Genomic DNA, 24,482 nt, shown 5'->3' with positions numbered 1-24,482 from the left:
GAGCAGACTCTTTATTCTGGTAGCATTGATAAAGAAATACAACTATCAGACATTAGGTGATAATTTGGGCCTTATTAACAGAGACCAATGTATAAGGTGCAAAAATGAGAACAGCTAACATACAAAGTGATGTACAGTAATTTATGCCACAAAGAAACAACACAACAGGTCAAGAGGCCAGTTCTGTCACCTAAGCTGACGAGGACTCTCTGGAGAGCCTGGTACGAACTGGTTTGCAGATCAAACAGGGAGAGCTTGTAATCCATACTGTGCTGCATCTCATGACGAATTGCCTCAAATAGCATAGATGCTTTGTATAACTGGAACAAATAGCAAATAAACATACATTGCAATGAGTACCAATCCACAAATATACAAACCATCCATTGTTCCAGTGTTCAACTGGATTTAGACTGTGAAGACATTTTTATACTCTTCACACCTTTTAATGTGTCTCCATGGTTTGTTGTAAATCACCTGCATTTGTTATTCGTTAACAACTTTTGTATTTAATTTTTGTGTATTGTGTGATCTAAATGGCCAGGCTTTATTTCAAACCTGTTTGAGCATATAGGTACAGTGCTGGCCACTGGGTGGCAGTATATACGCACAGCAAGAGTTGGGAGTGTTTTGGCTCACTTTTCACCATGAAACAGAGAAGCAAAGTTATTATAATTGTGCATTTTCTAATAGCTAAAAAAATATTTTCAGTTTTTGCTTTCATTTTATTTACAGCATAGTTCTTTAAAACAGTTTTAAATGAAGATTATGTTATGATATGTTTAATGTTTGTCATTATGTTAGTTTTAATACATTCAGAACCTTACAATAACAATACAGCAAGAAAAACAAATGACACACAGTCACAGATTGTATTCATAGGTAGTCCTATATTCAAAACATCACACAGATATATTCCATTTTGATAGAATGCATTTAGTTATGTTAATCAATTTTTAATAATCAATTTTTTAACCTGTTACTGTGTCTACACAGACTGTAACTCTCTTCTCTTTTCCTTGTTGCTTAACTTCCAGTTCTAGTTATAGAAAGAAACTAAGAAATAAACATTAAATTGTTTAAAAAATTGTCTTTAGTGTTAAATGACAAAATCTGATTTGGCACCATTACCATGAAGAACTGAAGGCGGTGTTAGTTTTAAATTATATTAACTGTCATGGTTCCTGGTTGCTGGCCCAAGGTTTTTGCGTTTTCAGAATGTTTTGCAGTTTTCTTGTTTGGATTATCTTTCTATTATAGTTCAGTTCTCTTTCTCTTGGTCTTTAGGTTTATTTTGGGTTAAGATAAGACTTCTGTTTGAGTTCCATAAGCTTCTGTTTATGCTCTACTTTCCTAGTGCCTCTGAGTTTTATTTATTTTCCTAGTTAATGGTTTCTTGTTTAATTATGTTAATTCCCTTTCGTGTCCTAGTTTCATCTCTGTGTCTTGTTCTCAGCGTCTCCTGGAAGTCATTCTTCTCTCCCTCTTTAACGCTCTGTCTCTACAGTCGTGTCCCTGACAAAACCCTGACAGTTCTGTCAAGTTCATATATTTTAGTCTGGGTCTCAGTGTTTGTTACTTCCTGTTTCATTTAATAGTCCGTTGTCCCATGTGCATTATGTTTAGTTTTGCCTCCCCCTCCTCATTAGTCAGATTCAGTTCAGCTGCGTTCCCATGTGTCTCCATTTCCCCTAATCAACAGCCTGTGTATTAATTGTATGTCTCCCCTTGTCTTTAGTCATGTTCTCTCTCAAGCTGTGTGCTCTGTGCGGTCCATGGTCTGGGTTGTCTGAGTGATGAAATAACCAAATTATAATCAAAAATGTCACTCACATATTCCATTTTGATAGAATGCATTTAGTTAGGTAGCATTCTCTTACTTCTAGCTGAGTATTTATACAAAGGGTCATTTATTTACTTCTTTAACCCATTACTGTGTGTACTCAGACTGTAACTCCCTCGCCCATTTTCCCTCTCTCCCTCAGATTTGTGTTATGTATTTTAAATTTCTTACGTTCAGCAATAAAGCAGCCTTTTGAGTTTATGTCTTATCTTCAGAATCCCGTGTTTGTGTCCAAAACCTGCCTGCCGTACAGCAAACCTGACACTGACAGTCATTTAATATCTTTTAAAAGTTTATATAATAAAAACTATGCAAATTTGACAATAATACCAGATATTAATAAGACATAGTAATGCAGTAGAGAAAATTATTATCTGTCATAGATTAAAACAGTCTTAAGCAGTATTCTACACTTCTACACTGGATTTCTCACTTATGCAAACAAAGCTGGGAAACAAAGAATAATGAGGAAAAACCAAAGCTCTCTGTTAGCCTGTTAGTTAATGTTAGGCATTAGTAAAACTTTTCTTCGAAGTGGCTCTAACGCTGGACTCTAACACTTGGTGAATAAACTCTCATATGATGTGAGAATGTAACTCAACTGTTTGTCTGAGGGAAAGCATGACTTTAAAAACACTCGTGGCTAACATTAGCTGGCATAATTTGGAGGCATAATGGCATAATGTGGAAGATATAATTGCACATTATTCTATGTATATTTATGAGTACGATATCCCTTTTTCTATTAAATAATCTAAAAAAATCACCAGCTGTATCTTTAATTATTTATAGAACAAAAAGAGGGGTACACCCATTCACACTCACATTCACATATATGGCCAATTTAGAGTCACCAATCAATTTAATACATATGTCTTTGGGTTGTGGAAGGAAGCAAGTTCACCCAGAGAGAACCCACACAGGCACAAGGAAAACATGCAAACTCCACACAGAAAGGCACCAGCTACCTAGCAGGTTCAAACCAGTAACTTCATGCTGTGAGACAAGTAAGTTAATTTGTAAAATATGGTTCCTATTGCTCCCATATTGGTTTGAGTCTATAAAGACAGTATAGAAGGGTTTGCTTTATGGTTCATAAATTGTAATTGACAATTTGCTTTTTCAGTTGGATCTACCCTGTGCTCATGGTGCCTATTTTCAGATGGCAAGGTAGAAAATGGTTCCTTGAGGTTTCACAAGATTTGTTTGTTGAACCAAGAGCTGAGGCAAGCGAACAATGTTTCTCTTAAATCTTAAATGCACACACACAAATTGCATCTTTGCAGTTGAGAACACATGCATAAATGCATACACATACACACCTGGTGCTGTGATTCCTCCAGGTTTCCACTGGCCCAAAGAGACAGGCCCAGGCGATGGCGTATCTTTGCTTCATCTTCTCTCCGACCTAACTGCTCTGCCAGACGCAGACCTAGGGAAACAGACAGCAGAAGAGATCAGACGCTAGTTCCAAGAGGCTGATGCGAAAATCATCTCTTCCAAAGTCCTGGCACTTTGACGCTTGTGACAACTGTTGCTGTACTGAAGTGAATTCTTACTGACTCAGCCAGCAGCACTCACATTTGCCATTCCTTTTCTCCCACTGTTTCTTTTGTCTTTCTTCACCCTTGTTTTTTTATGCAGCTGATTCAAATTCAATTCAAAAGTCTTGAAATCTTCTCCTTCATCTCAGATATGTTTCATCTACTCCTGCTGCGAAGGCGCAGGCAGTCATAGCAAGTTGTATTTAGTTCTCATTAGGCTCTCAGATTGTGCAGAAGCTCATCAAATATCAAGTTTTCTTCACGCTTCTCTGCCTGTTTGTCTCTGTCTGGGCCAGTGATGGTCTGTGTGAGTATTGGTTGGGAAAGTTAATTGGAGACACACAAGTGATTTTTTTTTTTTACTCTGTCCTAACCTCAACTCTGAGCTGAAATTCTTTTTGCTTGTCGAGCTAATGATCAATTAAAATCCAGAGGATCTGTGAGCCAAGTGACAAAGCATGACTCTGTCTTAGAGGCTCGATGAAGCCTGGATGAGTTCATAAATTAACCCAGTCACTCATTTTAAGATCCATTACAATTAGACTGTATTTTAATTTTATCAGCCTTTTAATGTGCGCATGTCTTTTTAATAGGAAAGAGATCAAAATGGGATTATTTTCAACAAGGTTGATGAGACACAAATATGTGTTCCAAAGAGAAGTCTAGTTAGAGATGTAGTTAAATCAAACAGGATTATCGACAACAACCTGCCTGAAGGAAACCACACTCCAGGGTACACAGCTGAGCACTGATCCTGTATTAGCCTGTGTCAGACTCATAAATACCTTTCATGCTTCTTGAGGATTTCAAAAACACCTCGCAATGTTCTCAGTCTTAAACAACTCCGACTTTAAAGAAGATACTCACACGTAGATCAAAGTATGTGCTAAGAGCCAGAGCCTCCCTACATGGTCTCTGTACGACTGCAGGGGGAAAATGGTGACTAAGTTTTTGCTCGCTTTTCATCACAAGTTTGTGGATACATGTCAAAAATGTATAGTGCTTTTGAACACAGTGGAAAAGTTTAGATCAAAAATTCCTATCCTGCTGCTTTTGATTCAGATGTTGGTATCAAACAGTATGCTATATAACTGTTTCTTGTTGTTCTCAAAGCTTTGAAATTTAGTCTAGTGAACAGTGTTTCTGCACAAAAATTTCTCAATTGTTTTCTGTTCCTGGACACAAATGTTGAATGCTGGCATTATTTTGACTTTTGAGTTATGTTTTCACTTGCTGCTGGTTAGGTTAGGAAGCAAAACTACATATTTTTTTGCTTGGTGGTAGACAGACTTGGTTAGGTTTAAGTAAAATTACGTGGATTAGCATTAGTTAGATTAACACACAGTTAGTTCCAGTTTCATTAGTTGAATATATGAAAAAGTAAAATATAGCACAGTTTGACAGACATAAAATATTAATTTTGCATCAACAAGGTGATTCCCAAAGAGCTAATAGCCAAAAACCTGGTATGTTTTAGCATGGTGTCCAGTGTGTGTTAAAAACTTTTGAGAAAACTGGACCTCGATGAACTATTGCTTTCGTAGGTCCTTCATTCCGGCAGCTGACTGTACAATGCTCACACAAGATAAATACCTGCTAAAATATATATGTGTATATTATCACTCTAACTGCAGTTTAATAGATAAAATAAAAAAATCTCTGTGACATCTCTTCTAGTGTATTTTACTGTGTATGGCAACCAGTTGTACATGGTACAAATCACTCTTGTATAGTATCTTGGCTTTAAAAAAAATATTATTCTCATTGATTTTTCTGTTCCACTTTTTTCATCTATTCTTCCCGACCCTTTGCTTAACACACCAAGGGAGTTTCCCAAGTCTGGGATATAGGAAGTCTATCTTTGGTAGGATGCTAACTATCAAGAGGCAATTCTTAAGGAAGGGAAATATGGAAAAAACTATCTCAAATTAGACAGGAACTGGACTGAAAATCAGTGTCAATTGGTCTGATAATAATAATAATGATCCCAATAATTCTGTCTCCTTAAAATATACACCCAAGACCACAAAAGATGGTTACACAGACCCCACAAATTTCCTTTAAATTAAAGTTTTACAACTCTGTAAAGACTACTGTTAGTATTAATGGAATATGTTAAACCCTATGATTGTAACTAATTTTATCACTACCCTGCCTATCTAGCAAAGCAACAGAGCAATTAATCAATTAAGATTTGTCATCCACCAGAAAAGTGGGTAACTTAATTGGACTGAGCATTGGGGGCTGTGTCCATAGGCAGCAATTTTCATGCTCCCAGGACCTATTTTCTTTGTAAGTCCTATGACGTTTAGTAGTGACAGCTCTCTAAGTGTCCTCAGTGCATCACGTTTCTTCCCGTCACACTAGACTATCAGTTAAAAAGTAGTTTTGGACAAATACCACACTTATCAATGTTACTTCTATATATTACCAACCAATGAAAATCACACCATCAGCCATTGTGGGAACACTAGAGAGTTATTTCTGAAAATCACGACCACCATTTTTATGATCTCAAATGTACGAAGGAGTATTAGGGCCACATTAAGAAAAATAAAAAAATATTGATCATTTTGAGAATAAAGTTGAAATTTCCGGCTCGGGTTGACCGGGTCCTTCCCACGCGTTGACCTCTTGAACGGCATGGGGGACGTCTCCCTCCCCCATGCGGTCAAGGGACGCTGGTGGGGCCTGCTCCACCTGCTTATGGTGTTCACTTTATGCTTTAAAAATCAAATATAGAAACCAATGGCTTACTTCACACTGTCCAAGAGGTCTTACACGGTCTGTTATTTACATGCAGTGCTGTGATATTTCCCCCTTAATTTTAAGCAGTTGTGCTTATTTAATCTTATAGAAAAGAGCAACTTAGGGTTACTGAAGACTTATTTTAGGTTATGTTGAAATCAACTATCATTTGCACATTTACACCTATTTCTAGTGGCCTCTAAACATATACAAGAGTAAAAGCATGAGCATGAAAGTGAGTGGAAAAAAAAGTGGGAAGCATAGGCGTTTCTGACTGACTGTGAGGACTAGGCCCTTAGAGTTATTTACATACAGAGTTATCTCTGCTCTCTATTTTAATTCATTTTCATTAATATTATTTTATATCTCTTAATAGAGGCAGTGCAACATCCAATAAAAGTTAAAATGTTAAACTATTTGAACATCAAACAAGCAATACTTGTCTGAAGTTATACTGTTATAAATAATACTTCTGGGAGCAAGAAAAATGGTATAATGGAGATATAATGACACTGATTGCTTGGGACAGCTGTGAATCAAAGCTGCCATGCCTCTATACCCAGTATCTTTGGATCCCAGGGGTTTGTTCTTTTTAAACTTTCATACATAAACACAGCAACTGCAATATCATCATGCTCACTATTAATTGTTGTAGCTAATGTCTTACCCTCCTGTAGATACATTACAGCCTGCGCGTAGTTTTGCAGTGCATGATGTGTCCTCCCCAGGCTTCCATAGGCCATAGTCTTTGCTATCAGGTCATTGGTCTGTGCTGCAACACTCAGGTGTTGCTCCTGGAAGACTACTGCCCGTTCGTACTTCCCTAGAGCTTCGTAGGTCAGTCCCAAGTTGCCATAGGCTCGACCCTGGCCCCTGACACATCCAGTCTGTTCTGCTATATCCAAAGCCCTTTGGTGCCACTACAGCAGGAAAAATTAGGTTGCTTAGAGGAGAGGCTTGACAACTGATAAATTCTGTTTTCCCTGTTAATCAGTATAATTAAAGACATTTCATAACAAGGGGGGCTATCCTCTGCACATACAATGATGAATGTGATACAGACCTGTAGAGCTGTCTCGTTGTCTGCCATCAACTGATAAACACCTCCAAGTGCATTGCTTGCCTCTGCCTCCAGGGATTTATCCTGATAGTTCAAACAGAGTTTACCTCATTCTATGGGCATTATGTGTTTTTAATATATACCCCCCCTCCCCATATTAATTATCATATTCAGCAGGGCAAAACAAAATATGAAACAGAAACAAGAACATTTTGCTGGTGAAAACCTACCCCTGCTATGCGTGCAATGTTAAGCTGGTGCTCCAGACAAGAGAGGGCCTGCTCATAGTTGCCCAGCTGGCTATGTAAGGTGCCCAGCTCTCCATAAGCCTGAGCCTTACCTTCTCCTTCACCACCTAGCTCATGAGCTACTACCAACCTCTTCTCAAAACACACCAGTGCTTGCTGGAGACTACCCATGGACCTGAAGTAGGAGAGGGAGGAGAACAAAAAGGGGAGGAAAAAGACCTGGTATGATAATGCATTTTTTCTGCACTTTGCTTGTTCTTGAAAGCAGGCCTCCTGTTTTTGTTGTTTCTGCAACATTTAAAGAAAAGAAGACAAGTTGGTCCATATTAACAGAACATTTTTCTCTTTATATCTACTCAGAGAAAAACTAGAGAATGAAAGTCTATGAAGGTTTGTTATAAATCTGTACTCTACATTACCATTTCATTCACACTCCAGACAGCAGGAGCAACAGCTGGATAAAGTAAACCCAACGGTAAGCCTTGTTCTTCTGTCAGTGAGCATTACTTATGTTGTATCATATGAGAGTTGCCCACCGTGGGATATGTGTCTGAAAAAAGGCTTTTTGCTTTTAATACGCTGCAGAGTTCTGACTGTATTTATTCTTATTATGACTCTAATTAAAATGTGTATAAAATACTTGTGGCAAGAAATGCTCATTTAAAACTCTTGCATGAATGCTATTCTGTATTAGAAAGGTGTATCCTAACTAATAGGATAGAACATAAATGAACACAACATACATTTTTACGCTGATGTAAACAGAAGTCTGCAGCACTGTAGGTTTGAATTTATTTCTACATTTAGTGGGAAATCCAGGGAGACTTCAAAACCCTGAAAAATTTCCTAATTTTATTTGTCCTCTTACTAGAGTTAGCTGAGAAGGAAAGAAGGAAGAGAAGCAGTTGGTCTATGGAGAATCATTTTAAAATTTGAATGCAAATTTTATTTCAGTAATAGAAACAAACAAAAAAAAAACAAGACAGGAAATTATAAAATTAAGTTCTGAAATGAATTGATAGTGATATTTAAATTAAACACACTATAGATTATTTCAGCCTTGCTCATTTCAAATGAATTTGGCCAATTAGGATTTATGGGTCATGGCAGACTTAGACTCTCCACCTCCTCATGAGCCCCCTCATACAACACTGTGTATCAGAACAGCAAGTGCAATCTCCTTGTACGTTTCTAGAAACAGAATTTTTATTTAAATCACATATAATGCTTTTTTATTTCTGACTGGAACAGTGCAAGCATCAGTAACAGGAAGATACAGCAAGAAAAGAAGAGCTGGTTTGGAGGTGGTTTGCAAAGTGGCTTGCAGATGCACAGTACCCTAATAGTGTGCCCTGTATTAAATTTATCAAATGCATGTATAGAAGGGTATCGTCTGAGCCATAACCTCTTATGTTCTCAATTTGATTTTAGTTTCACCTACCTGTGCGCATTGCCAAGTCCTCTGTAGGCTTTCTCTTGGTCCTGGACATGGTTGAGACTCTGACCCACTGCCAGATACTTCTCATAATACTGTATAGCCTCCTCATAATCTCCCAAAACATCATAGCAGTCTGCCAGGTTCCCATAGGCCCTGCCTCTGTCTAGCATGCTCTCAGTTCCACTTAGCTGCTGCAGCATGGCCAGCTGCTGCTCAAAATAACCAATAGCTTCCTCAAACAATCCCATGTTTATCTTGGTGATGCCCATGTTTCCATGGACCTGTGCCTCCAAACGGGCATCCCTGAGCCCCTGTGCCAGGCCCAGCTGGGTCTCATAACACTGGAAAGTTGTAGCATAGTCTCCCAAGGCCATATGAACAGCTGCTAGGTGGCCAAGAGCACGGCACTCCCCCTGCTGATCACCTAGATCCTTTCGGATGGTCAACTCCTGGCTGTGGAACGACAAGGCCGTATCCAGCTGGCGGAGAAGCCTAGGTGGGAAAAAGTGCAAGAACACTGAATTAAGATGAATCAAGGGAACTAGAGCAAGTCACACATTAGTTATAGCCAAAACCTGGTGTCCTTTGTATAGTATGATATTTCATGTGGTTTATTATTTTTAGAGCCAGTCTGTTGCAAAGGATGGATGCTTATATGTTACTTCTCTTTGTTAATAACTTAATAATAAGTTAATACTAAAAGATATGCTTTATTGAAAGATACAGTTTAAATTAATAATTAGTTTTCCAGCTGTGCCCAGTATGCAAAAAGGTACAGTTTTTGGGAAGGACAGAGGAAGCTATTGTGGATAAAAGATTTCTTGGAGTACCAAGCTTAAATGGACCAACTCTGGGAAAACTGAAGTTTTAATTAGTAAGTTGCACCTTGAACTGTAAGTTTAAATTAACTACTATTCATAGGAATTTGTGGAAAGCACAGAACACTTCTATTAACTGCTGAGAATTGGCACAGAATCTCTTGTCAGTTGGCTGAGACTTTTTAAACTCACATGTTTTTGGAAACAGACTTTTTCTTTGTAACTCCAAAGTAAATAGCAGGCATTACAAAGAAAATGGTCTACAAGCAAGTGGCTTTATAAAGGTAAATAAATACATTCTCAAACCGATGTCCCTTTTGCCTCTATAAACTCAGCTGAGCTTTCCCCAATATATTAATTATTCAAATTTGATTATAGTTTAGCAGATAAAATGATCATAACACAACAATATTTAACATCATTTGAAAAGTACATAGTAATAATATTGTGCAGATTTTTGTTTCTTTTATGTAAGCATTAATTAGCAGCTAATTTTCTGCTTTTGTGAAGCACAATCTCTGCAGCTTGATCTGGTAAGTTAATATTTTAGCTCTACAAACTTTCGACTGCCTCCAATAAACAGGATGACTATATTACTAAACTTAGGTTTTAAAACAATACAACACATTCATTTGTTCATTTTTTACATGCACTGTTTGTGTGTGGTTAAAACACTGGTTAACCAGTTTATCACCTGTGAACTGAACCAAGTGCTGAATAGGCGTCAGCCTCCATCTTCTGATCGTTGACCTTCTGAGCCAAGGTTAATTGCTGCTGGTAGAACTTCACAGCTCCTGGAAAATCACCCCGGCACACGCACACATCACCGAGATTCCCAAAGGCCCTGAAAACTGCCTGCTGACAAATATAATCACACAGATACTGATTAACAACCTCTTTTTGTGCAAAAGACAGAATTTCAAGGTTTATGAAATGAAAACATAATTAACAGGTGACCTGTGTGTTGTCCAGGGCTTGTGCTAAAGAAAGCAGATATCTCTGACATTCCTCTGCTTTGTTGTACTCCCCCAGTGCTTTGTGGGCCAGACCAAGGTTGCAGTAGGCTTTTGCCTGTGCTAATTTGTCCTGGAGATCCTTAGCCAGGGCCAAATCCTGTTCATAATACCTGGAAAATTTTAAACTTTTGTTTTTTATCGTGCATCTTGTTTCGATGTAATATAAAAGCACAAATCCTTAAAATGAGAAATTAAAGTCTCATTAACATCCATCCATCCATCCGTCCATCCACTTTCTGCTGCTGGGCCTGGTTGCGGGGGTTGTAGCCTAAGAAGAGAAGCCCAGACCTTTGTCTCCCCAGCTACCTCCTCCAGCTCATCTGAGGAACATGGGAGCTTTCCAGGCTAGTCAAGAGATGTAGCCCCAGGGCCTTCTCCTGGTAAGACATGCCTGAAAACCTTGGCCAGGAAGCATCCTGAAGGCATTCAAGTCAGATGCCCAAACCTCCTCAGCTGGCTCCTTTCGATGTGGAGGAGTAGTGGATGGATGGATGAATGTATGTATGGAAAACACAACATATGTTTTTCGACATAAGGCCAACGGGGTCATTTTCATTATATGAAGTTCAGTTTTGTAAGATTTATTTAGTCTCTGACCTGACAGCATCTCTGTACTGTCCAAGACAGTAGTGAGCATAACCCAGGTTATGGCAAACTTTGCCTTCTGCTTCGAGGTCCTGCAAACCTGGCGCCAAAACCAGGTACTGTTGGTAGTAGGGCAAGGCCTGAGCATATTCACCTCTCCAGCTGTGAAAGTTACCCAAGTTTGCTGCAAAAGAAAATAACGGTGAGCAATATTTTTCATGTTTCATTTAACTCAACTCAAGTGCATTTATTTCTTGACAGGTTTACCTAAGGCTCTTGCTTCACTTTGAGTGTCTCGCATCTCTCGTGCAATGGTCAGGTGGTGCAGGTAGTGCTGGAGAGCTCGGTCGTGAGCACCCAGCGCTTGGTAGGCCACAGCAAGGTTACCGTGCGTGGATGCCTGAGATGGACGATCGTTCACCTGATAACACAAAGACAAATCGTGATTCTGCTTTCCACACGATCGTCCACATGTTTTTTGAAAAGGGTCATAAAATTTACCTCCAGAGAGATTTGCAGCTCTTGTCTGTGGTACTGGACTGCTTGGTCGTACATGCCAAGCGCATGGTAGGCATTGCCCATGTTGCCATAGGCCCTCCCCTGGGCAGCGTAATCACAAAGTTCTTGGACGAAGGACAGGTGGGCTTTGTGGAACTTTAGCGCAGTGTCATACTCTCCCTTCATCTGGTGTATGATGCCTGTGATAGGAGATGAGAGGAGGCAAAAACACAAACTATTGAACTAACAAGGAAACCATTAAGATGCAGGTAAACTCCAAGTTTAATCTCTTTTAGCATACAACATTTGAACGTTCTTGTGATCGGTCATGTTCTCAACTTTAGTCACAACACTAATCCTAACCATATGTTTTAGCAAGTGGCATGGACAAAAACAAGTCTATGCAAAGCGCCCAGGTAATACATCTAATCTAGGAAGTCTTGTAGCATGCCAACTACAAGCTGTATCAGGTAATGCTCTTATTAAAATAAAGCTAGTTCATTTCAATTTCTGGCCTCTGGCTGGCAAGTCCATCCTAATGATTGATTTTCCAAGAATTATCTTAATTTTATGTTTCTAACTTGTTTCATTTAAAACAGCACAATACCTAGCCCCATCATTTAAACTCCTCCAAATGTCCATTTCAAGAGGAATGGACTTTGTATACAAAAATGGTCACCACGGCAAAAAGCTGTAATGTTGAAGTGGTCAGACAACTCTTTGATAATTCCAGTTCCAATAAAATCAATATTTAGGTGTGTTAGTTAAAATGATTATTTCCTTTGTCACCAAACCAGAAAGACTGGAGGCAACGTTTTTTTAAGAAGAACAAAAATTACATATTCTGAAAGCATACAGTTATTGTTGATCACCCACATCTCGGAGGATCAAGGTCATAAAACCCAGAAAAATCTTCCATGGACATAGGGGAATTTTAAAGTCCAGGCTCAAGGAAGTCAGACAAGTGAAGTTTAAGTCCTCAGTTTTGTGATTTTTTTGGTCTCCAAGTCTCAAGTCTCCACAGCTCTGTAGAATGGTTTATCCAGCGCTGTTTGGATTTGTAGGATTCATCAAACAGCAATTACTGCACATGTAGGGAGCATGATGAACAGAGTAAATTCCCAAAATGACATTAGGAGTTATAAATATGCAGCATCTGTATGGTGGTGAATATAAATGCCCACATGGTTTCTTGAACTGTAAAAAATCCTTTTTGAGCAGAGTGGTGAATAATTAAAAAGCTACAGTGGGAAATTCAACAAATCTAATAATATCTGCTGCTGTGTCTCTTCAAACTTTAGTATAACATATGCAGAAATCAGTCTCTCTGTCCAGGGAAAAAGAACTGGGAAAACTTAAGTCCCAGTCGCCTTCCCAACTTCTTCTGTCATGATGTGTCTTTGCTGTCAACAACCCAGTTTATGGAGCCAGAACAGACAAAAGTTGGGAGAGAGAATAGTTAAGGAAGAAACTTGGGGCACAAGAGAGGAGAATGAAAATTTACATTTTATGCTAGTTATTTCCTGTACTCCAAAATATAGTACTTGTCACCCTCCTGCATTTAACTGACAACTGTGCACACTGGTTATTTGCAATTTAAAATGTACCTACTTTGCTTTTTTCTTCATTTTCTGTGATACACTCTGCTACAGTGCTGGATACTCAAACTGTGGATATGGCCACATATTGCAAATAATGAGATCAGTGTATCTATAACTAATTCTTTTGAGCCATGTTTTGAACAGTTTTTTTCTATTCTGCATGATATAAGAGTGAAAATCCAGGCTCTCTGGTTGGAATCACAGCCAAAGAGCCTGGATCATACAGAATCCCTGCCCACTTGCTGTTCATGTTTTTATTTATGAGGAGCAGCCAGTCAAAAGAACGTTGGCTAAAAAGGAGGTGCAAGGGAACTGAAATGGCTTGTTTTACACAACGGGTCAACTTGGGATTGCACTAAAGCCCAGTATAAGATTAATAATGGTAATTTTGTAAACATGGAATTAGGGATGGGTATCGAAAACCGGTTCTTGTTGAGAACCGGTTCCCACTGTTTCAATTCCTTGGAATTGTTTGTCATTTTTGCAAACGATTCCCTTATCGATTCCAGTCACCCCAAATGATGTCACCACGTTGCGGAGCGTCATTAACCTGGCAGGAAACATGGCGGCTCAAACGCTCAAAAGTTTGATTATACTTTACGAGAACGGATGACAACAGGGCAACTTGCAATACTTGCAAAGTAGATATTTCATTTAAGGGAGGAAACACTACGAATATGCAAAAGCATTTGCTCACAAGACACGCGATGACCTTAAATAAATGTCGTGGGGTTTTTTTCTTTTTTTTTTCTTTTTTTTGCCTGTCCCGTTTGGCTCTTTTGCATCAGAATTATTGTCTAAAGGCAAAGAAAGATGCCCAACGGATTTACTTTACCAAATTGACCATCCCAGCCTTGCCATAATGGTCCATTTGATTCACCTTTTATTGTTTATTTTATTTTCACTTGCTGAATACGGGACAGACTTGACTGGGGGAAAGAAGGGGAGAAAGAAAGAGGGAAAGAGAAACAGCTGAGAAGAGGGACGGGGGAGAAGGGCAAAAACCAAAAACCAACAGAATGAGCAGGGGAAAAAAAATGCATCTATCGATCACCTGGATCACCTGTTGAGAAAGAAAAAAGAAAACAAGCAGAAGAGAACAAGAGTAATAGAATAAACAACATCACAATGATATATGGGAATATGACAGTAAATACTAAATATTAAACATTATTGTGCAGCACGTAAGATCAACAGAACAGTGTGCTTTGAGGTAGGAGCCAAAAAGGGTGTAGTTTGTGGGTGTGATCACCCGTGTGTACACCTGTGAGCATGGACGCGCTTGTTTTTTTTAAAAGGTTCCTTCATGTAATGATCTGCTAGAGGGTGTGGGGGGGCCACAGCCCCGTCCTCCAGGGCATGAAGCAGGTATGGAGGAGATCAAAACTCCAGACATCCAGAGGCCCCCAGAACACAAGAGACCAAGGAAGACCAACAGAGGGGCAGCCGCGCCACTGTCCCAGAAAGAGCTGAGGAGAGTCCCAAATGAGGGCTCACTCAGCAGCCGCGGAGCAGAAGCCAGGGGGGGTTGCAGTGACGCGCCCGTGAGCTCCACCGGCAGCCAGCTGTGCCTGAGTGACCGAGCCCCAGGCCGAGAGGCCGAGGGCACCCCACCCCCGAAGTGGCCCGAGCGACCCCCAGGCTCCAGGCCCCGATAAGCGGCCACCAAGGAGTGAGCCGGTGTGTACCCGGACGCCCATCCCCAGACACAAAGAACCACCAACGCACCGATGTCTGAGGGAGTCCGCCACTGGCAGGGGAAGTGGTGGTGGGGGGAGATAGGCCTCCAAACCTCGGAGGGCCTGAGATGTCCCCAGAGAGGTGGCGTCTGATACCCAACCTGACATATAGACACAGACATACAGGCACACACAGATACAAACATCCATTCCCACCCTCATGCTCTCATATGCACTTACTCCACACTCAACCAATGTGGAGACAGACATAAAGAGACGCTGTACACACGATCACACTCCCCAAGCATACTCTACGAACCGGGTCTAGGTACCCTTGCCCCTGGAGGGGGGAACTGCACCCAGACCCAGGTGGTGTTACCCTTTTCCCTGCGGTGGGGAGAGGCAGACCGCCCCGACTCCGCAGCAGCAGGGAGGCCCCACACCCCAGACCGTAGTTGGACGGCCAACTCCTCCTAGCCCCCCCGCTCCAGCAGGCCGCAGAGAATGGGGGTGAGAGAAGACTCCAAACCTCCCTCCACCGGCTCATTGTAGTGTTGATGCATGTGTGTTCTAAGGTGCATTTAAAACCCAGGAGGGCATGGAGCTACCTGCCAGAGAGCAGCAGGTAAGCGCATAGTCCCTCCTGCTAGCCCTCAATGTCTACGTGTATTTAAAATTAAGAGGTGGGCAACGACACCAGGGGTGAGGTGTACACCCTGATGGTAATTTGGATTCCGTGTAGCGTGCCCACCCCCAAGATCCTATATGTATGTGTAATGAGAGTGTGAGGAATGTGAATGTCTAAGTTGTGGGATAAAACTGAGGCAGAGGCAGCCAGAAGGGGACAGGGGGGGGGGGGTGTAGCCTCCTCTGCACCCTGGTGACATACCCCTACTCCAAGGCCCTGCATGTGTGGGTGGTTGTGGTGGAGCGGGAAGAGGGAGGCATATTTCATTGGCATATTTTTGCTTTGGCATATAAAAACCATGCACATTATACAGTGGGGCAAAAAAGTATTTAGTCAGCCACCGATTGTGCAAGTTCCCCCACTTAAAATGATGACAGAGGTCAGTAATTTGCACCAGAGGTACACTTCAACTGTGAGAGACAGAATGTGAAAAAAAAAATCCATGAATTCACATGGTAGGATTTGTAAAGAATTTATTCGTAAATTAGGGTGGAAAATAAGTATTTGGTCACCTCAAACAAGGAAAATCTCTGGCTCTCACAGACCTGTAACGTCTTCTGTCCCCCACTCGTTACCTGTATGAATGGCACCTGTTTGAACTCATCATCTGTATAAAAGACACCTGTCCACAGCCTCAAACAGTCAGACTCCAAACTCTGCCATGGCCAAGACCAAAGAGCTTTCGAAGGACACCAGGAAAAGTATTGTAGACCTGCACCAGACTGGGAAGAGTGAATCTACAATAGGCAAGCAGCTTGGTGTGAAAAAAATCAACTGTGGGAGCAATCATCAGAAAATGGAAGACATACAAGACCACTGATAATCTCCCTCGATCTGGGGCTCCACGCAAGATCTCATCCCGTGGGGTCAAAATGATCATGAGAACGGTGAGCAAAGATCCCAGAACCACATGGGGGGACCTGGTGAATGACCTGCAGAGAGCTGGGACCAAAGTAACAAAGGTCACCATCAGTAACACACTACAACGGCAGGGAATCAAATCCCGCAGTGCCAGACGTGTTCCGCTGCTGAAGCCAGTGCATGTCCAGGCCCGTCTGAAGTTTGCCAGAGAGCACATGGATGATACAGCAGAGGATTGGGAGAATGTCATGTGGTCAGATGAAACCAAAGTAGAACTTTTTGGTATAAACTCAACTCGTCGTGTTTGGAGGAAGAAGAATACTGAGTTGCATCCCAAGAATACCATACCTACTGTGAAGCATGGGGGTGGAAACATCATGCTATGGGGCTGTTTTTCTGCCAAGGGGACAGGACGACTGATCCGTGTTAAGGACAGAATGAATGGGGCCATGTATCATGAGATTTTGAGCCAAAACCTCCTTCCATCAGTGAGAACTTTGAAGATGAAACGAGGCTGGGTCTTCCAACATGACAATGATCCAAAACACACCGCCCGGGCAACAAAGGAGTGGCTCCGTAAGAAGCATTTGAAAGTCCTGGAGTGGCCTAGCCAGTCTCCAGACCTCAACCCCATAGAAAATCTGTGGCGTGTTGCTCGGCGACAGCCCCAAAACATCACTGCTCTCGAGAAGATCTGCATGGAGGAATGGGCCAAAATACCAGCTACTGTGTGTGCAAACCTGGTAAAGACCTATAGTAAACGTTTGACCTCTGTTATTGCCAACAAAGGTTATGTTACAAAGTATTGAGTTGTATTTTTGTTATTGACCAAATACTTATTTTCCACCCTGATTTACGAATAAATTCTTTACAAATCCTACCATGTGGATTCATGGATTTTTTTTTTTCACATTCTGTCTCTCACAGTTGAAGTGTACCTCTGGTGCAAATTACTGACCTCTGTCATCATTTTAGGTGGAGGAACTTGCACAATCGGTGGCTGACTAAATACTTTTTTGCCCCACTGTAGAACAGCTGTAATCTTCCCTCTTAATGCTATATAGTGTGATTTATATGCAGGGGTGCGCACCAGATAAGAAGTTGCAACGCGCATTTGCGTACATATAAAAGGCACTGTTTTTGTCCGCTAGAGTGGGATGTTCATGGCATATTCTGCACCACATCTCTGTGCGTTCATCATTTGTTTGAAGCCAGCTCACCTCCTGCAACCACTTTTCTGAGAATACGCGCTTCTTTTGTGGTTTGGACTCCTTCTGACATTTCTTTGGAGGTGGAAGAACACCAGAGTAATTGCTTAAAGGAGCTTGCTTCTTCGACATCTTTAAGAGTTCTAAACAAATGTCTGTCCTCCTACAGAAAATCTTATGTACGCAAACATGCGTTGCAACTTCTTATCTGGTGCACGTCTTTTATTTTGACAGCGAATGTGCACCTGCGGACCACTTATATGCACCCCTGTTTATATGTATGCCAAAAGCCTGATTGTAAGGAGATTGAAAGAAAAAAATTATAATTATGCCTGCCCTATAGTGGCATATTAGTACAAAGTAGAATGAAACCCCCCCCCCAAGGTTAAGGTAAGATTAGAAGTAAGGTTAAAGTCAAAGTGAAAGCTGGCTGTTAACATTTCCATTACAGTCCAAATCTGACAATTTTTCTTCTTCTTTTTTTAAACAATTGGTCTTTGAAGAGGTTCACAAGTAAACCCCCCATGTTTTTATAATATATGTTGTGTTATAGTCCCTATTTTGACTTATACAGATATCGTTTCTTGTATTCATTGTATTCTTGTGTTTCTTTTTAATTTGTGTTTCTGTGTTTTGTATGTGTGTAGGTGCCCTTCCTTGTTTCTACTTTATTCTATTTTGGTAAATGCTCTTCTGTGTGTGTCACCTGGGCCTTAACTTCCTGTCTTTGTTCTCATATCTCAATAACACATTACTGTCATGTTCTGTGTGCGGCAGGCAGGAAAGTAGGACCTAAATGCAGACTTGTGGATGTGAAAATTAAACTCAAAGACCTCAGCTTTATTGCTGACATAAGTCAAAACAGAAACTAAACTGGGAAGGCTAGAAACTGAGCCTGAAACACAACACACAGGCAAGTATGAGGGACGATGCAACGACGAACAGGAACACACGCAGACACTAAATACAGAAGGAACTGGGCAAAGGGCAAACACCTGGGAGACACAGCTGACACTAATTACGAAGATGAGATTGGGAGGAAGCAAAACAGAATACATTGTCCTTCAAAGTAAAACAGGAAACAGACTGGGCACAGAACTAAACCTATACTAAACACGAGGACACCGGAACAAAACGTAAGAACTAGAATACAAAAACAGAAATCAGAACACTAGAAGTCATATACAATGAAGAAATCATAGAATAACAATAATAATACACAAAACACTGGGTCACTGACCAAGGACCTTGACAATTACTCTGATAATGCCTCAGATTGGTGTAGGCGATCTATTTTGTGTGGAAAAATAGTCAGATCTTTATCTCAGATCCTGAAGCAGAAAGCCTTAGTTAACAAAGTAAAAAAACCACCACCATGATACCTGTCACTGTATCTATGGCATTTTATTTTTATCACACCAGCTCACGCAAAGAAAGCCTAACAGTGTCGAACTTGCTTAGTAGTAGCATTGGCATATCAAACCACAATACAGGGAAATACAGATTCCATATTCTAGTGAATTTGGTCAACTAAAACAATAACTTTTGTTAACTGATTTTCTGCCATTATACCAGTTGAAGAAGGTAAAGTCATGGTTGCAAGTGTTCAAATGCAAGCTAGAGTGAGAATAAAGGTGTGGAGTTTTGGGGTGGAGATTCTTGGGCCAAAGTCAAGTTCTGTTTCAAGACTTACATTTATTAATTTTATTAATATAAAAGTATTAAACAACATGAACCATGTACATATTCTAAAAGACAGAGGGTACAGCTAGCACAATTCTAGAAAATGGGCAATAAACATTGAAAAACGAATTAAACTGTTCAAACATGACCCTGTTTTATTATACATGATGCATGTTAATGCATTAATACAATAATGCAAAACTTTTTACCTACATTCTTCCTGTGATTCCCTTCATTAAACTGTTTGAGTAACCTGAATTTTTCACACAGAAATCCTAATAATGCCATCCATAGGAAGTCTTCTATTTCCAAAGACAATAATTACACTGCGCCAGAATAATTTATAACTGCTCTGAGAAATGTTGAAATGAGACCTTATATAAAATCTGCTTTTTCTACAATAAAGTCACATTGGGAAAACAGATGAGAAGGGGTTATAAGTGGGGAGGAAGGGATGGGGAGGAAGGGATACGGAGGGGTATCCAGACACCAGATGGAGGAAGTCACATGTGGTCTTCATGTCAGACTGTGTAATGAGAGAGATGACTGGGGTCTGATCCACCGAGTGTAAACTGTGAGCCATCCTTCCCAACTCCTTGGCTCATGTCCACCTCTATCTCTACATTTCTTACTGTAAACACTTTTCAAATGTGTGACTTTAACAGTCCAAAATCAAGATTTACAGATTGTGTTAAAATATTGACTGACTAAATCATCATTTAAAAAAAAAGATTCACATCCTTGATCCCTATCAAGGATGTGAATCTTTTTTACAACCCTGCAGGCAGGGTTCCTAAAAACAACAACAAAAACCCACCTTTTAAAATAGCTCTCTCCTCCTCTATTCTAAGCCTCTTGAGTTTTAGCTGCTAATATGGAACCCCCACTTTTCCATGTGGAAGTCCACAGCCTAACTTGCATCCTTGCAGTTAATTTCAATCTTAAATACAACAAAAGCAGCAGATCACCTGTAAGTAGGATTTATTTCTGAATCTAGACTTGAGATTGTTGATTTTTCTTGCTTGCTTTGTAGGAGCTGTGGTAAACTTGCATGAATTTTATGACCAGTGCTTCATCAAGCTTTATCAATTAAACATGTGAGGAATTAAGTGCCAAGTGCAAGGCTGAACTGAAAGCAGGACACTTAGTTCTATGTCCTTGTGTAACTGAAACACATTTAGGAAAAATGAACTTTTAAAAGAGACAGAGTTTGAAGAAACTGGAGTGACTTTTTCTGTGCATGATGTTACACTTCTCATAAGACAGATGCTTTCACTTTAAGCTGATTTCATATCTATAATTCACAAATCCAAAGGTTACAGATTCATACTCTTTCTATGACTGCCAAAGTCCCTGGTTTTGGTTTAAAAGTTGCTTGGGATTTTTTGGATTCATATTTATGGAGTTTTGGCTACCAGTTTAGATTGCCTTAACATTCTATTGTTAGTTTTGTTTTCATGGTTTGCATTAAATTTCAGTTAATATTTTAAGTTTATTTCTTGCATATTTAGATCCAAAAGTGATTCCATAATGTTTCTTCATTTTGTTCTTTGTTAATTTGTGGACTTTCCCAGTCTGAATAAAAGACATACTTTGTTATTTCTGGATCTGATTCCTTTACTCTGCAAGCCCCAACAATGACGTCCTGACTTTGAAATCATGCAGTGCCAAGAGTATCAAAAAACTGCCAGAAATGGAGCATTCAGTGCAGTCGGAAGTCTGAGTTCTTTTTATTTATTTATTTATTATTAACAGGGATTCCTGGTACACTGAACCCAATACTTATATAACATATTCAATATGCTACATATAAAATAAATGAACTACTACTTCAATACTTTCTTTGTCATATTAAGTGTAAGGGAAAGCATAGTGGGCCCCCTTTAAGCATGGTGCTAGAAAATTCAGATTTTCTTAGTATTTATTATACCTTCTGACACACAATTATAATTTATTATTATTATAATTATAAAAATATAATTAACAGTTTTCATGAGTTTTAATTCAAATAATTTTTCTCATATCAATCATCTTTTGCAAATTCTTGTTCTCTGTTCATCCTAAACAAAAACATATATGGGGGGTAACGGTTAAAAAAAGGTCTGGTTATGACTTGGAGAACTTGCTGATGCCACAATTTTAAATGACATACAGTGCATTGTAGTGCATGACACGTCTTGGCATTTGGTCGTAAAGAATAGTGTTTAAACCAATCCAAAGACTAGAAATGTCATAAGTGGGTTTAGATTCTGAAGCTCAAATCCATACATTGACTTAACCATGGATGTGACGCATTTGAGTTTACTCCGTTTGCTTCTACAGTCTCTACACAATACAATGAGAAGAACTGCAACTATTAAAAAAAGCATTTGAAATATAAATTCAATACTTCATCAGCACCTCATCTTCATCTCTGATATCTCAGCAGCACCATCATCATGACTCAGAAAGGTAATCAGTGGTGATTTAGCTTATAGCACTCAAATCTAACGATGCAAAGGATTTCACAATAAAGGTTGAAGGAAATGCAAATAGCACACGATTTACTTTTAAAACAATGAAAGCTAAGAGAAAACAAAATAAACATTTGGTGAAAAAAACACTTCCTTATTTAATTTGCTAATTACTTTCGGTGTGAACTGCATAAAAAATAATTCTGTCAAACTAGCAAACAACCTTAAATGTTTTAAACAAACATGAAGTCACATTGTTAATGTAAATGTACATGAATTTAAAAAGGTCTCATAAACGCTGCTGGCAACAATATGTAGAAACCGGGTTATGCGAGGAGGAGGAGGAGGTTGGTGATATAGAAAGGAAGACCTTGTTCATCGGGGTCTTGCATTAAGAGGATTACGGAGAAGCCTGCAGAGCTGGCTAGAATCACTGGTTACAGTTACACACATCCTCCTAAACTCTACAAACACAGGTGTGCACATTAGCACATGCACAATCTTCCTCTAAGCTAAAGCCACACTTCTCTGAGGTGTAAGGGTGCCTGTAGATTTCCTGCAGATTCTGTGGGATTCCCCAGCGTGGAGGGGGGGGGACACAGTGTGAAGACAGCAGTGCTGCGAGGATTAGAGGTGTGGAAAATTAGATGAGATCTGATGACAGGTATTCAGCTGAGACAGCATAGAGAGATTAGAAAGGAGAAGAGTGGTGATCCACAGTCCCCTTTCTCCATAGTAGGATAAAAATTGCTCTGTCATCAGTGAATGAAATTGGGTGTGGCAACTTGTGGGTCAGGAGCTACATATCATGGACTATATGCAGTTATTTCTGTCCGACCATCATAAAGAAGAATACATGTTTATTAGCTAAAGTTAGCAAATAACTTGAGACGAGAGAGAGACACACATATATTTTGGAATATCGTAGAGAGCAAGTTAAATATAAATAATTTATTATTCAAGTAGGCAAAGAAATTACTTCACACATGTCTTCTGGGTCGTTTTTTTTTTTTTCTTGCTTTCTGGTTTGGAGCATTTATTGACATCTGCAGCAGCCTTACAGCACATGGGTCACCTGCTTAACCGAGTGAGGTATACTGGAAACCATCTTCTGGATCCTTAAATGAGCGCTGTACCCTTACAGTAATGGACCATATCTTCAGGCCCATAGTAGCAAAGAATCAGTAAGTATCTTTCATTTGAAATTAAAATATATTTTCCATATATGTCTTGTTCTAGTTCAGTACACAGAATCAGTCATGGGAAAAACTGCTTGACTTAACAGTTGACCAGATGTAGAGACACTGACACTCTCCACAAGAAAGGCTGTCTGCAGAGTGCTGTATTAAAGCATACCAAGGGAAGGCTCACTGGAAGGGAAAAGCATAGCAAGAAAAAGCGCACAAACAACAGGAAACAGCTTGAGAGCATTGTCAGTAAAAGTTGATTCAGTAACACGGGAGAGCTTCACAAGCAGTGGACACAGACTGGTGTCAGTTGTAGCCTTCAGGAAAGGGGCTATCATACTATCATACCCCTACTATCAAGTCACTGTGATACCTAGCCTAGCCAGGATGAGCCACAAGAGTCCGTTCATATGGGACTACCCTGAGAGGAGCGACAAGATTTGTGGACTGGGTCACAGTCAAAGGCAGACATACAATAACACAAGATACTGCATGGTGTGCTACCAACACAAGAAAAAGGGTAATTAAGATTTAAACGGTACCATCACAGATCACTAAGGAGTTCCACTGGGCAGCCAGACACTGCCCTAGTTTAGTTATTTTTGGACTTTAAAGGTGCTGCTATGTAAAATACAATACAAGTATTATATGGTCTAATTTAGGTTGAGATAATCTCCAAATTTCATGTTTCATACAGAAAGGAAGAGGTGAAGGAAGGAGATATAAGAAGAAAACAAAAAGGTGAGGAAAGAAGAAAATAAGAGGGAAAGGTCAGACTGGAAAAGAGGGGACTAAGAGTAAACAGAGAATGAAACCCAAGAAAACAGGAGAAAAAAACACAGCAAGGAGAAAACAGGAGACACAAGAAGAAGAAAAAAGAATGGCAAGGAGATAAGGAATGCACAGAGAGAAAGGGAGGAAGGAGTAAAATCAGGAAGAAAAGAAAGAGGAAGAATGAAGTAATGAAAACATGGGAAATGTAGTGAGTGTAAAGACAAAATAAGGTAAAAGATAATAGGGGACGAAATCATTATGAAACAAAAGATGAAATGAGAGGAAGAAATTAGGGTTGGAAATTGAAGAACAGAAGAAGAGGAAAGGAGGAGAGAAAATATCAGAGGAGAGCAGAGTGAAAGGTTGTCAAGTCAGCATTCAGAGTCAAAGAACCGTAATCATCCATAAATGATGATGTGAATCATTGATCTGAAACACAGACTGAAGCTCATCTGTCAGGAGAGTGTCAGCGACTTCAGCAGTAGCCTATAGTCACACATCAAAGTATCTATTGAACCACTGCAGTGTGCATGTTTTCCTTTTACTTACT

The 24,482-nt window shown here is 39.9% G+C and overlaps 1 protein-coding gene across 2 annotated transcripts in view; it reads right to left on the bottom strand.

Annotated features, from left to right (window-relative positions):
• The window catches only part of ttc28 (tetratricopeptide repeat domain 28), a 166,622-nt gene that overhangs the window by 22,701 nt on the left and 119,439 nt on the right, over positions 1 to 24,482 (bottom strand). For both annotated transcript variants that reach the window (XM_040007449.1, XM_040007450.1), the window contains exons 9-19: positions 11,802 to 11,998; positions 11,568 to 11,721; positions 11,313 to 11,484; positions 10,657 to 10,825; positions 10,394 to 10,554; positions 8,885 to 9,373; positions 7,426 to 7,618; positions 7,199 to 7,279; positions 6,803 to 7,055; positions 3,166 to 3,275; positions 191 to 320 (exon numbers count right to left, since the gene is read on the bottom strand). In XM_040007449.1, coding sequence (XP_039863383.1) covers positions 191 to 320; positions 3,166 to 3,275; positions 6,803 to 7,055; positions 7,199 to 7,279; positions 7,426 to 7,618; positions 8,885 to 9,373; positions 10,394 to 10,554; positions 10,657 to 10,825; positions 11,313 to 11,484; positions 11,568 to 11,721; positions 11,802 to 11,998 — 2,109 coding nt within the window. The remainder of the gene's footprint in view (positions 1 to 190; positions 321 to 3,165; positions 3,276 to 6,802; positions 7,056 to 7,198; positions 7,280 to 7,425; positions 7,619 to 8,884; positions 9,374 to 10,393; positions 10,555 to 10,656; positions 10,826 to 11,312; positions 11,485 to 11,567; positions 11,722 to 11,801; positions 11,999 to 24,482) is intronic.

The sequence above is a fragment of the Simochromis diagramma genome, unplaced genomic scaffold (genome assembly GCF_900408965.1).
Source record: "Simochromis diagramma unplaced genomic scaffold, fSimDia1.1 OVJJ01000682.1, whole genome shotgun sequence".
Classification (NCBI taxonomy): domain Eukaryota; kingdom Metazoa; phylum Chordata; class Actinopteri; order Cichliformes; family Cichlidae; genus Simochromis; species Simochromis diagramma.
Note: the sequence above shows the minus strand (reverse complement) of the source record. Positions and strands in the feature narration are given on the sequence as shown.